Raw genomic sequence first — 19,133 nt, forward strand, 5'->3', positions numbered from 1 at the left:
GCGCGGCGTAAGTTGGGCATAGTGGGGGAATTTTTGGACACAGTTCGATGTATTCAAATATGATTATACGCTTCTTCGAGACTATTCTTAACTCTATGGTACAATGATAGCTCGAAACGCCTAAAATTAAATTCAGGATCTAGGAATTGCAGTGGTAAAACAAGCAGGCTTCATAAAGGGCATTTTTTCACGCGTATGTCGAGATATGATCACCAAAACATCGTAACCAACATAAAAAGTATTTTATGGGAAAATATTTTTTCTTGTTAATTATTAAAGATACACTTTAAGAAACAATTTTTTTCGAATATTCATTTTTGTAATACGCATAAATAAAATTAATATTCGATAATGTGTCGGTAATCATAGCTCCATATGAGAACATATCATATTTGTATAATCTATATTCCGTGATTATTTTGTTGAAAATTGAACCTCACACATGGTAGTCAAACGCGATAAATGCTTTACTTTGACTTGCAACTAAAGCGTAAGACTAATCATCTTTCATTAATTTGTAATAAATAAATAATCATGATAAGCTGCATTTAGTGTATGTATTTTGCTGCATGCATTTGCCATGCTATATGCGTCATCTTACTATAAGATGTTGGTATGATAGAACAATCATTGCATTATTGTATTTTTTAAATAAATTCTCCGAATGACTTCGATGGACTGAAATATTTTCATATTTTTAGCTTAAAATTTAGGAGAACTTCAGTTCCATTAATTGTCTCACATAAAATTATATTAAGTAAGATGGACGCTCAAGATATAATATCTTAAATCAACATCAATATTCCAAATCGCACTAACAGTTTTTTTGCTGTAAGAAACTACAGAACCATCACTGATTTCTTTTCACCAATAGCAAGAATGCTTAAGTTTTTTAATGAAGTATCCAAAAACAGTTCGGTTGATGTGTTAGCACAGCAAAGACAGTTGGACAAAAAAAAATAATAGGGAAATACCACTTTATAAAAAATATTTTTAAAGTAACGAAGGTCTATGAAATGCTGTCCAGTAAAAAAAAATTTTTGCTTATTATTAGTAGCATAAAAATTATTTTTTAATTTGTAATTTTGAATTCGCGCGAAAACGGTCATTCCATTGGCCACGTCCCTAATACGTCACGATTCATGTTCATTTATTCCTGACCATTGAAATTTGTTTAAAACATTGTCACGAGTCTTGACGTCACAACTATCGAGGCCAAACATGTGTCGTTTTTTTAGCGACGTATTTTTTTTATTTACGTATAAATACATTTCTTCACAACGTCCATATTGATTTTGAAAATACAATCAATTATTCTAAACCCATTTCATATATATTTTTACGGTATTCGTGCCATGTGATATTTCTCTATTGGATCACTTTTTGATAGATGAAACTTGCCAAAAAGGCAAAGTCTTGTCTCTCTGGGAAAATAATTATCTTTTTGGACCTATTTGTTGTTTATATTACTATTTATATACCAATACATAAGGGTACGGTTGTGAGACATGGTGCCTTAGCGAAAGAGATAAACAAAGACCAGAGGCCTTCGAGATGTGGTGCTACAGAAAAATATTAGGAATTTGCTGGAGAGACCACATCACTAATGACGAGGTTCTCGATATAATCGAAGAAGGTAGGCACCTAATCAAAACCATCTCAGAGAGGCGAGCCCGATGGATCGGCCACATTATGCGCCATGAGGGTCTCCTGCACGACATCATAAAGGGAATGGCTGAGAGGACAAATTATAGAGGGCGCCCCCGACGGGAATATTCAGAGCAAGTGTGCGAAATTTTAACTGCGCCTCTTATGTCGAGCTGAAGAGGGCTGCAGAAAATAGAGACCAATGAAGGGCGAGATGCAGGACTTTGCTGCAAACCAATCCCCAAGATTGAGACTGCAAAGAAAAGGGTTAATTTAGTAAACCTGTTAATTCGTAAAAAAAAATTAAAAATAAAGAATCTTACCTTGCAGGCAAAGTGCGCATCTTGCCATGTAGCCATGGTTGGGGAGAAATAGTAACAACTGTTCCCTAGCCTGACGAAGTCGGGAGGGCACACATAATACATGGAGCGGTTCTGTTGACCCTCAGTCGAAGTTGCCGCTCCTGAAACAGTATAACTTTTTATTTCATTGTTGTTTTGTGTTTAAATTGTCTAAACATAAAAATAAATTAGAAATGTGTGTTTCAACACGACGCTAAAGACCCCTGCATGAAAGGCACATAAAGCAGTGATACGACTACAATTATATATTAAAAAGTAGGTATTACATGCAGATTCAAGCAAATAATTTTTAACAAAAAATATTTCAATATTAATTTAGCCGCCTCGTAGAAAAGTAGTCAGCGCGTTCGTCTACCATGCAAGAAGTCTCGGGTTCGATTCCCAACATGGTTGACATGAAATATTTATTTAAGATGGTGTTTAGAAACTAGAATATTTCATAGTCCCTGGGCTGGCTGGCACCTGAAGCCGAAGACTGATCATCTTACCTGCATGTAACATAAATGATCAAGATAGGCTGCAGTTGGTGTACCAATCCAGTTCCCTATGCACCATTAGGTGCTGAAAGGGAATAATGATGATAATGAATTGATGTAAATAAAGATATTTACGTAAATTGATGTAAATAAGAATTTGTTTTTATCATGTTTTAAAATGAAAATAAACATCAGCAACTTTAGTGTTTTTATTATATTTCACATTTTTAGCATTAGTTTTATTAAAAAAAAACACGTTGCCGCTATAATAATTTGTTTTTTTGTATCTTTTTGTATTTTTGATGTCTCATCACATGTTATTTTCTTTTAAATGATTCTAATCAATCGATTTCTTTCATTCTTGTGAGGAGTTAAGGCAAATATAATAGAAAGATTTGAGATCCTACAAGCTTGTAGCCTGTATATTAATAAAATGATGCATACTCAATTCATTTCAGCTCCCTAAGCTAATACGTAGTGATCGTTTGTAAATTCAGACAATTATTTTCAATTTCAATACGATTAATGTTTGTACAAGTTCACACACGTGTTCACAAACATAACAGCAATAAATCCTAATTAATTTAAACACATTTTCATAATTGACACTTGTGACCATGGCGGCAGAGAAAATATTTATTTTTAAATGGCAAACATGGAATGGTTTTGCATTCTGATGCATATTATGTCATTAAGGCGTAAATAAAATGTGTTTTTGTAGATATCGTTACATAAATAAATAATTTGTCACATAAAAAGTACAAGATATAAAAGAAGGGTGTCGTTTAAAGCTAAGCGGGAGTTCACATGATCTACATTTCTGTTTTTTAAATTTGACATAAAGGCTTTCTCGACTTTCCAAGATAATTGAACAATAAAAAAATGTTTACAGGGGATAAAGGGTGATTTGGATATAAAGCGATAATTTAATATTAATGAAAATATTTTAGATTGTTCAAAACACTATGGGCTATTTACATTAAGCGGGTTCCTTTATATTTATCAGTTTATTGTCAAAGAGGGTTGAAAACTTAAAAACTTTACATCTCAAAACTTCCCTTTTTGACTTCATCATTCATATCTTGTACCCTACATATATAATAATGTGAAATGCTTTGTTATACTGTCTGTAAATTGTTAAAACATGCTTAGTACTTATTTATAATGAGAACATTCGTATCTTCAAAATCTTAGAGTATATATATACTCTTAAGTTTAAAATACTCCAAGGATCGAAAATCTTGAAAATAGCAAATATATATTTTAGAATTATTTCTTGTATTACTTCGTTTTATATCATTATTTTCAGAATTCACAAAAGTTTTTTTTTATCAAACCTTTAGCTCTAATTCGGAATTTGCAGGGTTTTTTCGATTTTTTATAATGCCCTCATTAGGTACTTTTATAACTTTTTAAATTGGGTCAGAAATTAGTATTAAATAAAGATGATTGATTATCTATCTGTATAGCTATCTATCACTTGCATTCAAAAGAAAATTCTTTATTTACTGGTTAAAGACTGAAACTATACCAAATTCACCAAAAAATAGTTTAAAAAATAGGTAATTTATAACTTGAACAAACTTGTCTACTTTTGATATAAGATTTTAGTAGTCTTAAATATCCAATAAACAACTTTACAAATGAAGGAGACATGCACCCTTCAGTATTAAAATAACATTAAACTTAGCAATATACGAGTAGCAAAAAAACTAACTCAATTTAACTAAAAAATCTAAACGTATATCTGTACACAAACCCTTCAATTAAGAATTTAAAAAATATGCCTGCACTACTGTTTTTTATTAATGAGTGGAAAATAGGATGCATTGAAGCAGAAATGTGTTTTAGTAAAAGAAAACGTCAATGAACTTAAAAACATTAAAAAGTATAATAAATAGTTACTTACCATTAATATGAGCAATAAAACATGTTAACATAAGGACTCCCAATTCACTTAAACGATATGTTTTGGATGTACCCATTTTATTGATTTTTGATAAGATTTAAAACAGTTTTAAGTACTCCCAGAAATAATGTTTCATTTCTTAAACTTGATTGAGATTATACACGTGTTGTCTAGAGCGACCATTTCCTTTGTTACATCAGTCCTGCCTGCTTTGAAGTCTGAATAATGTATCTTGGACATCCGACTTTCTGGAAATAAAAGCGAATAGATTAGACAAACGAGAATGAAAAAATACGAAATTCAATACAAAAAATACATAGAAATAGATGGGTGTCAGTCAACCAATGAAATACGTCTATTCGTTCAGCCCTGCGATCTTGAATGGATTTATCTAGATATGTAGATAACCTCATATTAACGGATCAAGTTAAGAATATTTATTTATAAAAAAAAAAAACTAGAATCGATAAAGTTCGACGTTTAGAGATCGGTTAGAGGTACTCGTATGTAGGTACCTAGTACTTCATTTGTTGAACAAACTTTCGTCTAAAGCACATATAACATGGATTAGAAAATTATATAAGATCTTGTGCAGTTTCTTGAACGATAGTAGTGGGCCAGTTTATTTGCTGTTTTACAAGGGACAGTTTCTGGGAATGAAAACTGCGTTTAAGCATGCGCAGCACTTAGATGTTTTCGGAGCCATGACATATAAGGGGCAGTTTCACAGTTGACAAAACGAGCTATCTTGTGACGACAGGACTACTGACAACTAACAATAAATTATTCTGCGATCAACAATCAACATCAGGTTTCTAAAACAACATGGATCGTAACCCTTGAATAAATATAGTGACACAAGCAACAATAAATATGCGTTGACAGTTGAAGTTGACAGTTAGCAGTATTACAGGCGGGGGCATTTGGTGCATGGCTAATGTAAATTTGTCAATCACTCAACAATATTCTGAGTTTGTCCAAATATTTCTGATTCAACCAACAGATCCAAGAAGTATAAAAATTAAAAAATATTTTCAGGCGTTGCCAAATACGTAAGCGAAATAATTCAGTTATTGAGATGTTCAAAAATAGGCAGAATGCTGAATATTACTCAGTGTGTAGTGGCCTATTAAACCAGACGACGACACATCATAACCCCTGTAAATGCTTAGGCATCCATTTATTTCATTTTCTAAATCTTTGTTTTAATATGTTCATTGGTTACTCGTTGAGTTTCCATTTACACCAAGGCTAAGAAGGACTAGACTTGTCAAATTACAAAAAAAAGTTACTCGCGGTACCACTTAAAATATTTCATTGAAAGTGTTTAATTTTATAAGATTGTCTCGATATACCCCTTAATCAAAATATAAAGCTGGTAGGTACCTACAACAATAGTGTAGCAGAATAGATTATACTCCGGTCATGTTGATGTACGGTATACATAATTTATTATTATGTATTATAAATTTATTGTGTTGGTTGATAATGTCAAGGGCCTATTGAATCGTGTTTATGAAACAAATCAATAATTATTTATTACTAAATGTATCATAGATTATATTACAAAAAAATTCAATAATGAAATGAATTGCCTATTTTTTATTTTATATAAAATATTTAATGCAAATTGTTTGCACTAATAAAATAAAACCTTCTCTTTCTCTTTTGGATTGGCTGGGTTTTTTACTGAACCCGTATGAAGTGAAAAATAAATAGGTGCGAAGGTTTTCATGGTCACTATTATCGATATGTTTCTTTTTTGGGTAATGCCGCGTGTGTTGGATTTGTGCCGACGTTTCGGCTACCATTGCAGGAGCAATCTTCAGGGTAAACTGTGTGTTTTGTAGACTTTTGTAGAAAAAAGTGTGTGTTTGACTACTAGTAATTTGTACCGTGTCGCAGTCGGCAATAGGCACATTTCTATTCATTTTTGTAGTATGTAGTGCTGGGAACCATGTTGAGTTTAATATAAGCCCGTCGTCTTTGTTTATGTTATTTGTGTGTCTGTGTATTTCAATTGACTCTTTTATTATTCGTGCACTGTAAAAATAATCGTATTGAAAAATTAATATTTAATTTATTTAAAACATATTATTTATTTAATTTTTTAAGCACGTCTTTATCGTCTATTCAAAAGCTTTTTAAATATTATAATTTAAAAATCTTGAATGTAAAAGTTAATTTACTTTACAGTGTAAAAAAAACAACTAATGTATTGCGAATAAAATACACACAATCCCCGGGGAGAGTTTCATTGTTTAATATAATATTATAATAATGTAGGTAGTATATTTATGCGTTTATATTACATAAAGTTTTTCGTAGGAGCGCGAGTGTTTCAGAGTAATCAAATTCACGTTCGTTCTCATCAAAAATGTATGTAATATGAGACAGTAATAAAATTCGCAAGAATGTCAACATTGCAAAAGAGAATTTTAAAACTAGTAGTAAACATGTCGGGTATGAGGTATTTATGTTTTGTAGGTCAGTTATGATTGATGTCTCGAATACAATAGAAGATTCGTGGGATGGTCTTCGGTCTCAATGTTAAGCAATACATGTTATGTCCTCATGCGCTGTATACTGTGCATGCATAGTAATAAATAATGATTACTATGCATGCACAGTATTTAGACACTTTAGTACACTTTTGTTAATTTGTTCATTCGTAAGACATTTCTAAATAATCACCTTTTCACGATTTCAGACATAAATATCAATTTATTAACGTTTTATTAATGTTTGGAACTATTCCAGATTCGCGTGATTGTTAAAATAATCTCATATCGTTATGAAAGTTTTATTGAATACGGCCAGAAAAATGTGTATGGTGAAGTTTTTTTTGTTTGACTTCATGGAAAATAACTTTTAGTAGAGATATAATTTCCCCTATCGTTATTTTTTTAAAGAATGTTACTTGAAATAAGGACAGAACAAGGCTGCCAAAAAAAAAACAGAATCCCAAAATTGCATTATGTATAAAGGCTCGTAAATGTATGTAGAGATGCCTGAATGTATGAAGAATAAAAAGAGTTTGAATGAATTTAAAAATAAATGTTATGTATACTGTAAGAGGATGTTTAAAGACATGTAGTTAAAGTAAATGTAAATATTTATTAATTGTAATATAAGAAATAAAAAAATATATTTATTATTTTATTTTTGCACCACCACAGGCCAGGAGGCCCAATTACAGTAGTGAATTACATCACAGAACACCCAGGCTTGAGAAACATTTTGTATTACTATCAAACATGGAGATAATTCAAATACATTGTTTCACGTAATTTTCATGTATTTAAATATTACGAATTATAAACAATACATTCTTATAAAAATTTCCACTATGCGAAATTATGAATTCCTGATGAACTGACAGCAATCTTAGGTAAGCGTAGATACCTCTACGCAAACAGCGCACTAAATTCAGTGAATGCATAGAATGCCTCGCACCTCTGCTGGGAAGCAGAGGTGCGAGGCTATGAGAGTGAAGAGATGTTTCGGAAAAATCTTAAAACCCACTATAATAGTAGCATGTGATAACAAAATAAATTGTTTGAATTAAATTACAAATTTAAAAGCTTTTATTAAATTTATTTATCTATAGAATCACTATGTAAAGCGCCCTTGAAGTATTATATTACGAAAATGGCGCTATATAAGTTATCCAGTATATAAATTTATTCTATTCATTCCATATTGGAAAACGCTTTTTTTTCTAAAGATAAGTTTGTTCCAGATATCATTTGTAAGTTTTAAAAAAAAACATGTTTTCAACATCCTGTATTTATTATTTTTGAGGAATAAAGGGGAAATAAATCAAAAACATTCGTTTGAAAATGCCTTAACAAGGCGGAACAACTGTCCGATTGTTGTATTTTGTTTAAAAAATGAAATACATGGAATTAGTAGACTTAAATCAGGGTTTAATTTTAATTGAAATTGAAAAAAAATATGTTACCAACAACGCCATACATTTAAAAACTGGAGATAAAGAAATAAAGATTTATTTCGCTTTCTGTTTACTTATTGTTTATTTTAGTGTATTCATTTATTTATTATGATAAATACGCCCTAATCCAATAACAACAGTTATATGATGAAACAAGAAACATATATACAAGATCTGGACATTGGGGCATAAAAACAAAAGTTACTCTTAAAGTCTTTTTATTATTACGAGAATTTCCAAATAAACAAACCAGCCGCGTAATATCCGACGATGAATAGTCTATTTCACACATATCATCTTAATCTAAACGGCACGGTAAAATTAAAGTGTTATGAAAGAACATTCAATAGAAGGTAATATAGAAGTTTAGGCATCTACAGGGCTTATAACCTGTCAATGGCTGGTTTAAGTGGCCACTTTACACACTGTGTAACATTCACCATTCTGCCCATATTCAAACATCTATATTTCTTCAATTCTTTCATCTGTTGATGTTTGTGAAGTTAAAGAGCTCTTCTTCACCTCTGTTGTAATATGTTAATAAAAACAGCTCATCTTGTCTACAAAAATTTGGTCAAAATCAAAATATTGTTGATAATTCCACCTGGTCCATGAAGAAGTATAGAAATTGAAAAAATAACATTTTCAGGCGTTGCCTGGTATGTAGGTGAAATAATTCAATTAGATGAATCTCACCCGCATAAATAAAGGTTTCAGTTCTTTAACCTAACAAACATCAACAGATGAACAAATTGAAGGAATATAGATGTTAAAATATGGGCAGAATGATGAATGTTACACACTGTGTAATGTGGCCAGTAAAACCAGCCATTGACAGGTCATAAGCCCTGTAGATGCCTAGACTTCTATATTACCTTCTCTTAAATGTTCTTCATCTCTGTTGTAATATGTTAATATAAACAGCTCCCCAGGGAGTTGAATCCAGTCCTTGTCTACGAAAATTTGGACAAACTCAAAATCTTGCTCATTTATGAGAAAACATATTTATTAACTAGCGGAGCGGTTTTAATCTTCAATAATAGTGTCGAATATTTTGAGTTTGTCCAAATTTTTGTAGACAAGGACTGGATTCAACTCCCTGGGGAGCTGTTTATATTAACATGTGTAATATAAAGGTTTCATAAATAAAGTTTTCAGCTCTTTAACTTCACAAACATCAACAGATGAAAGAATTGAAGGAATATAGATGTTCAAATATAGGCAGAATGGTGAATGTTACACAGTGTGTAAAGTGGCCACTTAAACCAGCCATTGACGGGTCATAAGCCCTGTAGATGCCTAGACTTCCATATTACCTTTTCTTAAATGTTCTTCATCTCTGTTGTAATATGTTAATAGTGTCGAATGTTTCGATTGTTTATTTTTTAAGCGGATTAATATTAAAGCGGGAATCGGTACCAGCTTAACGTTAACATTTACGGTTTGTGACGTTTCTATTTCAAATTGATCACCCGGAATGGATATAAAAGTTTTTTTGTGAACTTACAATTCACGACTTTGGTTTTAGATCACGGCTTAGAAATACTTTGATGATTGTCGGTCGCCATTAGGAAATCTTGGCTGTGGCGAACGAATTCATGTAATATTATTATTTAAATAAGTATTATTGAATACCTAAGACGACGGATTACTTAAGTGTGACGGTTCAAAGCGAAAACTAACATTAAAAAATCAAATATACATATATTGATGCTAAAATATACTATATTGTTGTATATGGAATAATCAATCAATGTACAGTTAACCATACAGGGTTTGTTTTACCTTATTTACTTATTTGTAATTGCAAACACGAATTAGCTTCTAGCCTAAATAAATTAAGTGTAGGATAAATAAATGTATTCGTGCAATCTAAAATATAGAGATATGCTAATTGATTTTAAAATAAAACATGACGCTGATTTTAAGAATTCGTATCTGCAAGTCGTCATTATAATTAAGACCATCAGTGAAATCTATAGTAAATAATCATAATTATTTTTAAACTTTCATCTATTTTATTAAAATAATTTATGTAATCAACTAAGATTGCCTACTCTGGATTCAAAGATTCGAGATTACATTCCAGCTCTTGGTAGAGCGCTCATCTTATATTTTCCAGGTTAGATTTCAGCTCTTGGTAGAACGTTCATCTTATATTTTCCAGGTTAGATTCCAGCTCTTGGTAGAGCGTTCAGGTTAGATTTCAGCTCAAGATAAAACTAAGATCTTGGTAGAACATTCAGGATACATTCTTGCTCTTCGTCGAATGTTTAAATTATATTTCAACGCCGTGATTATAAACGCTATCTTCATCGGTACATATCGAGACGGCATAAACTAACATCGATATTTACGTACGAAAACGTATGAAAATTCAATGTATCTTCGTCGGTAACCTGTAATTGAACATGTATAGGCAAAAACATAGTAAACATATTTTTTTTTCATACAGAAAACATAATTTTACTTTGTAGATAAAATTGAAGATACATTTTAACTTCCCATCAGAATACGGACCCAGGGCCCCGATTACAATGGGGAGTTAACGGGTAACTTATTTTTTTTCTACAAAGTAAAATAAAGTTTTCTGTGTGAAAAATAGAATGTGCAAATATTTTTTTTCCTAAACATGTTCAATTACATTTTCGTACAAATATACACAATTTTGTAAATTCCTTTTGATTTAACTTTATATACAGTCGAAGATAACTACGTTAACTTCCCATTGTAATCGGGGCCCAGGTCTTATTAAGAGAGGTCTCAAGTTGCGGTCAACCGGATTCCCATTTTCCAAAGAAGTTACTTAACATTCCTACATAAAACCTCAGCAAACATTTGCTAACTTTTATTAAAACTTTTGCTTTAAATATAATTAATAAGTTATCGATGATTTGTAAAAATGGCCAATTTTAAAAAATAATTTGGATAAAAGACACAAATGAAAAAGTGTTAAATAATACGCCTTGTGTCCCAATAGTCAGCGCGTTTGCCTATATGCAAGAGACCCCTGGTTCAATTTTCGATATGGTTGACATGAAATATTTATTTAAAAGGGTGTTTTTACATTAAAATATTTTATCATCTTTGGACTGGCCCCTGTAGCGTAAGACTGATCATCACCCCTTCATGTATCAAAAATGATCATGATACGCTGCGGTTAGTTTACCTATGCAGTGCCCTATGTACTATTCGGTGATGAAAGAGAATGACGATTATGGTAAATAACAATGATAACACAAATTACATTTTTTTCATCGTTTCAGTGCCCAATAAAACATTAGGTTCATATTAGGAATTATGTATTAGGATAAGGAGAAGAGACCAACTAGTGTTATGGTTGAGTGCCCTATAAAACTTTAGGTTCGTATTTGGATAAGGAGAAGAGACCAACTAGTGTTATGGTTGAGTGCCCTATAAAACATCAGGTTCGTATTAGGATAAGGAGAAGAGACCAACTAGTGTTATGGTTGAGTGCCCTATAAAACATCAGGATCGTATTAGGATAAGGAGAAGAGACCAACTAGTATTATGGTTGAGTGCCCTATAAAACATCAGTTTGTATTAGGATAAGGAGAAGAGACCAACTAGTGTTATGGTTGAGTGCCCTATAAAACATCAGGTTCGTATTAGGATAAGGAGAAGAGACCAACTAGTGTTATGGTTGAGTGCCCTATAAAACATCAGGTTCGTATTAGGATTAGGAGAAGGGGACAACTAGTATTATGGTTAAAGTGGCCTATAAAGTAATAGGTTTGTATTAGGATTAAAGGGACCAACATTGTGAATCGGGTTTTGATCCCGTGGCTAGTGTTGCGGACGTCAGAGGTCCGAGGTTCGAACCCCACTATACCCCAACTTGATTCTCATTTTATAATAATAAGTTATTTATAATTCGTTAAAAATGGCCCCAAAAATATAAATATTTGGGTAAATAATAAGAACGCAAATTTTTAATTTAAAAAAAAAAAACAAGTTGATATGTATTATAAATTAAAAAGTTACTCTGTAGAATCTTGAGTTGATTGATTATTTCCACAGAAATATGTTCTTGAATATTAAAATACTCGTAACATAAAAGCGTTGGCATTCACGATACAAATTTTTGTGATCATTTTGTAACAATATAAATTTAGATCTTGGATACCTGCAAATATATTTTACCTTTCCTTATGACATTTAACTTGCGTCATGGTTTATCCAGGGAAAAAATCTACTCTTAAAAGATTTGATATCACCTAATAATTGTTGATTATCTAAGTAATTAATAATTTCACTTACTGACTAATGTCAAAAGAACAAAAGCCTGATTATTTCTGTAAACATATATTAATACGCAATGAGAAATATGCCCTTCAACAAATTTATTATGGAAGGAAAGATAGAGGGCAGGCGGGGTATGAGGCGTAAAAGACCATCATGGCTCAGAAATCTAAAACAGTGGTTCGGTGTGCCTGATGCAGCAGCGCTGATTAGACTGGCGGCCCAGGATCGTGACGCGTTCAGAATGATAGTCGCCAACTTCCAATAGGAGCGGCATAGGAAGAAGAAGAATCATATCAAATTCGGCCGGTAAAATATTTTTAAATAATACAATAATTAGGAAACATGTACGTTAATACGTGTAGAGTTCCTCAATTTATTCAGGCCAGTAGTTAATTATAATGACTAGTGTTTGAAATAGCAAACGCATATAAATGCCCGTTAAAATTTGATGGTTTTAACAGGAAGCAAACACTGTGTATATTAGCGTTGCATTAGATTTTATTGGCTTTAAAGATCTTATTGAAAATTTTCGCTTTTGTGATGTAGTTTTGTGGTTGCCTCTAAAGCTTACTGTCGTAGATTAAATTATAATTGTAATAAAAATTCGTAGGGCACTGCATTGCTACACCGTAAATTGTAACGTAAAAATATCATTGTCAAGAGAATATGTGGTGTGATTTCTCTTCATACTAACATATTCCCGTTAGCAGTGCTTAAAAAACATTGTTATTTACCATTAGCGTGTCTCTATAGTTTTGCTTTTTAATGAATTGGTTCTTATGGGAGGTAGAACTATCCAGAAACTAAAAAAAGCGCCCAGTTTTATCTGCCGCTTGCGGACGTACGGTGTACAAATAGGTTTTTGTTTTGAAAAACGGAAAACCTACAGACACAAAAGATATTGTTTTGATACTCTTTCTCAAAGAAAAAAAACGGTTCAGTTTCGGGGCGTGGAAAACGGGACAACGAAACGTCGATTTTGGTTAGGCATAATCAGTATCGGGAAGGCATTTGAAAGATAATGGCAGAAAAACAATATTCGAATACATAGGTCTACGAATTTCTATGAATAGTCATAAAAATTCTGAGCCACGCGTTTCTCTGAAAATAAAAAAAAATAAACGAATGAAATGGAAAACTGAATAAATTAAAGTAAATACAATAACGAGAAGATTTATTTTGTACTTTGACCTTATAAGTACCTATCTATTATTATAAGCTACAATTTTATTTTAATTAAAAGAAATGTTTGCGTTTTTCTAATTTATTTATTTAATTTTATAAGTTACAAACTAAATATCGTAATTTTGAAATCGTACAAATGTACTACTTATCTACCTCTCTACCCCTGTGCCTCGATTATGATGGGAAGATAAAGACGTCATACCTTCACCTTGACGGTATAGTTGAAGATACATTCCCTCTAGCAATTATAAAGATATACTACCGAACCCCCACCTTCAAGTTTTGGGTAGGTAGGGTATTCCATTGGCTTGTTTCGATCATATAATGTCGATATGACAAGTAGGTGAACATACCGACGTAAGACACACATAGCACAGAAGTTAAGTATACCATCTCGATATATACAGATGAAGATAGCGTTCACAATCGAGGCACTGAAATCGTTTTAAGGACTTAGGGTCTTTGCATCGGTTTCGCTTAAACTTCAAAATATTTTCTTTTGTCAAAAATAAGATAGGTACGTTATAAAATTTCTAATTCCAAAAGCATGGATTTTAATTTAATTTAAGCCTACTGTTTTAATGTTTGACGATTTTACTATGAGTTTGGCGTATTGTACAAAAGGCTTATGTCAGATATCGTCATTCTTAGGGCCACAGGAAGTGTAAAGTTAAATGATCTTTTGTTTAAATGACTTATTTTATTAATATATTGAGTTTTTCTACTGACATTTCTTGGTGGAACGGTATTTTAATTATAATAATAAAAATGCGTTTATAGTTTTATTCCACTTTTATTTACAAATTTTTACCAGTGACTGGGTTTCGTCGTGACCGACATCGTAAGACTGGTGGGAGACTAAACAAATTTCTATGTTATATACAAGTGCAAGCCGGGGTTGTAAATCATGAGTTTATATAATTATGGAAATAAAAGAATTTAAATTAAAATCACTTAAGTATACGTATTTGTTTAGTCTCCCACCAGTCTGACGATGTCAGTCACGACGAAACCCGGTCACTGGTAAAAAATTATAAATAAAAGTGGAACAAAACTATAAACGTATTTCTATTATTGTAATTATTTTGTTAATTTAAACTATTTTTTCCTCTTTGTGACAGGTATGCAACTGAACTTTTTTTTATTGATTTTTTATTTGTTTAATTATACGGTTTCACATCGCGATTGTCACTATTTAATTAAGGTAAAAAACAAAACAATACATATATAATTGTAAATGGCAATCTTGTACAACACCAACGCAAGAATTGAATTATTCTGATTAATGTCGATCAAAAATTTACATATTGAAATAAACTTTTCGTTCGTTATTGCTAAGGAATGCAAAGTGATTAAAAAGTTACTCTAAAAAACTATTTATAGTGTTCGAGTGGAGAAAAATATTCAGCTTTCCAGCAAAATATGTTAAGAACGAATAAATCAAATAATATTTAAGTACGTATGTATGGACAATATTGAACAGCATTATAAACGTAATGTAACTAGATAGATTTTATGATATAAAATAGATAAATAACCATTTTGAGAAGAGAATATGAAGTCTAAGCATTACAACGCTTCCGACTAGAATTGCCAACCCTCAGGGAATTCCGGAATTTCCCCGGAGATAGGCTTGTATAACATGACTATAAACAAAGAAAAACTAAATGTATAGTCGTTGGAAGAAAGGAATTCAGGACAAACATTGTACTAGGTAATACATATATTAAACAAATAGAGGAATTTGTTCATTTGGGCAGCAAAATTACTCAGGATGGACGATCAAATTCAGGAATAGTCAGCCGGATAAAAACAAGCAAGAATATCATTCAATGATAAATCTAACATTTTTAAATCTTATAACATAAGCTTTAAAACAGGAAACAACTCTGGTCTGGAGAATATTATAATGGAAGCAAAACGTAGACTATCGGACAGGCAGAATAGCCCTTTTTAATATACCTATAGAAGTTTTGCACTTTTTTTTTTTCATTTCTCCGCTTGTGACGTCATTAGGCGAGATGTCCCGACTGGTGAGCTGGCTTCCCGGAAATCGGAAATTCATCACAACACTCTTAGATTGGTTGATCTAGAAGAACTTGTGACGTCATTTAAAGAAGTAATTTTTTATATTATTTTTCCGCCGTACAATTAAATGATCTTATTTTTACCGCACTTAAGAAAACATTTTCTGCATCCAATTTCCCGTGGCACTAAACTTCTTCATTGAAAATGTCGCAAAACGGAGTTTTTAAGCGCTGTAAATTAACTTTTGTCATAAAGTCGTTTCGTTTTGCGCGCAGTGCAGTGTAAAAAAGAGCAATTCGAAGAAAATATCCCTCTAGTTGTGAGGTCGTTTTTCACTTATAATAATAATAATATTCGAAATTATGTTTTGTGAATAAAGATATTCTAGGTACCTATGTTATTTTTTAAAAATAAACTCATTTTGTCTAAATTTGTTGCAACATAGAGGAAAAAAAAAATTGAGAATGGAATATAGAAATCTAGGCATTTACAGGGCTTACGACCTGTCATTGGCTCGTTTAAGTGGCCACTTTCCACACTGTAACATTCACCACTCTGCCTATGAATTATATAAAATTGCCAAAATTTTGTATATGCAAGTGGGTTCAAGTAGATGTTGTCAGATGAGCAAGCAACCGATGATTACATGTTTTTTTTTTAATAAAAAAAATAAATATTTGCGTTCTTATGATTTACCCAAATATTTCATTTTGAGGGCCATTTTCAATGATTTGTAAATAACTTACTATTAGAAAATGGAATCAAGTTGGGGTAGAGTGGGATTCAAACCACGGACCTTTGAGCCGTGAGTCCGAGACACTAGCCACGGGACCACAACGCGATTACGCGAGACTTTAAAAATGATATTAATTTAATATCTAATTATAATGACCAAAAAACAATTCTATTTTGAGTCAGCAATTTAAAAGAAAAAAAAAAGTAATAAAAATCTAATTTAATTTCTCTGAAGATGCATTCAAAGCGAGACATCAAGAAATAAGAAAGAACAGATTTTCTCATACCTGTAAGTTATCGAGAACTAAATCAAATACATACCTTATGGACTATATGCTGTTAACTTTTAAACCTCTCATATATCATTCCAAAGAAAAACAAACTCTCAAAATAATTGTACAATAGACGATGAAGATTTTAAGATGTATTTAAAAAAATTAGAACCCACCCCAACCCCATTATCTGATAATTTTAATGAAAATTTATCGAATGTAGAATTAAGTAGTTACTTTAAAATTTCTTCAGAAAGTAACTAGTTTTAAAGCCTTTCGTTTATACAGGATGACCGGAGAAGTGACGTTAAAAGGTAAAATGTATGTAGGTGCCTCATGCTGAGCGGTATCCGAATCACCCCCATGTATGTCCCGCGATTTTGTGTAGTTTTCGAGTTATGATTTTTGGGAACTTATCGATTGGATCGGTTTTTAATTTCTGGAAGGTTTTTTTAGGATTTTTTTTGAAACTATTTTTTTTTGTACTTTCACGCATACAATAATTAGCTTCGTAACATTAATGAAAGCTACAAAAGTTTTGACCTAAAATGCAGAATTTGAATTCGAGCGATTCGGACTTAATCCTTTAACTTAAAATTGAAAATATAAAAAGGCAATCTCTTAGTTTCTGAGTAACTTTTAAAACTGCGCTAGACTCTAAACTTTTGCAATAATACAAAAAAGTCATACCTAATCGGCTATTATTCGCTGAATTCAGCTTTCAAAATTGCTGAGGTTGATAATTCCTCATTCATTCTCACCCTGTGTTCACTGCTACTCGTGACGCCATTTTGTCTCTAACAGTTATTTTTTGTTAGTTTACCATAGGGTGGTACCATATACAGATATACTCTAAGGTTTACTCACTTTCTATCATAATTATCCTTAAGAATTTTCCAGCTCAGTATCTTTAAAGGCTGATTCCAGCGAATAATAGCGTCTTGATTACTACTTTTTTGTATCATTACAAAAGCGAGTACAGTTTTTAAAATTACTTAAAAACTATGGAATTACCTTTTCAGATTATAAATTTTAATTGAAAGTTTAAGTCTGGCTCGCTCAAACTTAAATTCTGCATTTTAGGTCAAAACTTTTGTAGCTTTCATCGATGTTTCGACGCTGATTATTTTACGTGTGAAAGTACAATTTAAAAAAAAAAAAAAAAACGATCAGGTCAAAAATTTAAAAAAACCCATTAAAAAATCATAACTCGAAAACTACGCAAAATTGCGGAACATACATGGGGGTGTTTCAGATACCCCTAAATGTAGGGCGCATACATTTTACCTTTGGACGTCACTTCTTTGTATATCTGCCAACCTGTATACCAAGTTAATAAAAAATATATTTTTTAAAGTAACAAAGCAAAATATGTTTATGCTAATAAGATTTATATGTTTCGTAGTGTGTAGGACTATGTTATGTTTTTAAAATAGCACTAAATCTATGATTGTGATTATGCCTTGAAAAGAGTAAAGAAAAATAAAACTTGTAATATCAAAACAAATAGTTGATATTTATTACTTACTGTTTACTTAAATCCCACTTTAAAAAATACTCTACATGAGGGGGTTAAATGCAAAACCGCCACTGTGCATGATCACTGTTTTCGAGAAGACCATCTCAAGAAGCAGCTAAAAGACTATTCCCTTTCCGTTCAATGTGCAACTTGTGCGTGATATAACAGGTAGCGAAAAGACTTTTTATTTTAAGTTGAATGTGCACATTGAACTTAAAAAAAATAGTCATTTGGCTACTGGTTTTGTTTATCTTCCCATAAATAGTGATCATGCACAGTGGCGGTTTTGCATTTTACCCCCTCATGTATTATTTGAGTTCATTACTTTAAAAAAAAACGTTTTTATCATATCGAAATGTATTATTTAAATTTCGAAATTTTAGTATTTTTGACCCTTATTTTTTTTTATTGATTTCCAAAATTTTTGAAATCAAACCTAATCCAACCCAATATGTTGATTACAATAAAACCTACCGATTGTTATTTATTCCATAAAAATTGGCGTAGAATTACAGAATATCAAATTATATTGCAGTTTTTTGAAAATGCAGGAATTTTTTTTTTCAATAAAAACGAACTACTTTGAACGACGTCACTAGTTCATATAATTCAATCAATGATAAGAGAGTTGTGGAGGATTTTCGGTTTACTTACCTTTACTTACCAATCGGCAGAACTGACCGAGAAGAAGCGGAAGAAAACTTGAGACGTTATACGCGGAGTACTTTCAGAAACCATCATCATCATTATTATCATTACCTTTCCTCATCTAATGGTGA

At 31.7% G+C, this 19,133-nt stretch overlaps 1 protein-coding gene across 2 annotated transcripts in view; it reads right to left on the reverse strand.

Annotated features, from left to right (window-relative positions):
• Positions 1 to 19,133, reverse strand: part of LOC148278970 (uncharacterized) — a 79,316-nt gene that overhangs the window by 25,727 nt on the left and 34,456 nt on the right. Inside the window, exons 2-3 of one of the 2 annotated variants that reach the window (XM_088230663.1) lie at positions 4,395 to 4,642; positions 1,971 to 2,110 (exon numbers count right to left, since the gene is read on the reverse strand). The exons of the other annotated variant lie outside the window; for it this stretch is intronic. Coding sequence (XP_088086789.1) covers positions 1,971 to 2,110; positions 4,395 to 4,470 — 216 coding nt within the window. The 5' untranslated portion in view covers positions 4,471 to 4,642. The remainder of the gene's footprint in view (positions 1 to 1,970; positions 2,111 to 4,394; positions 4,643 to 19,133) is intronic. 2 annotated transcript variants of the gene reach the window in all.

This window comes from Micrasema longulum, unplaced genomic scaffold (assembly GCF_059751315.1).
Source record: "Micrasema longulum isolate JH-2025_06_02 unplaced genomic scaffold, ASM5975131v1 h1tg000802l, whole genome shotgun sequence".
NCBI lineage: Eukaryota > Metazoa > Arthropoda > Insecta > Trichoptera > Brachycentridae > Micrasema > Micrasema longulum.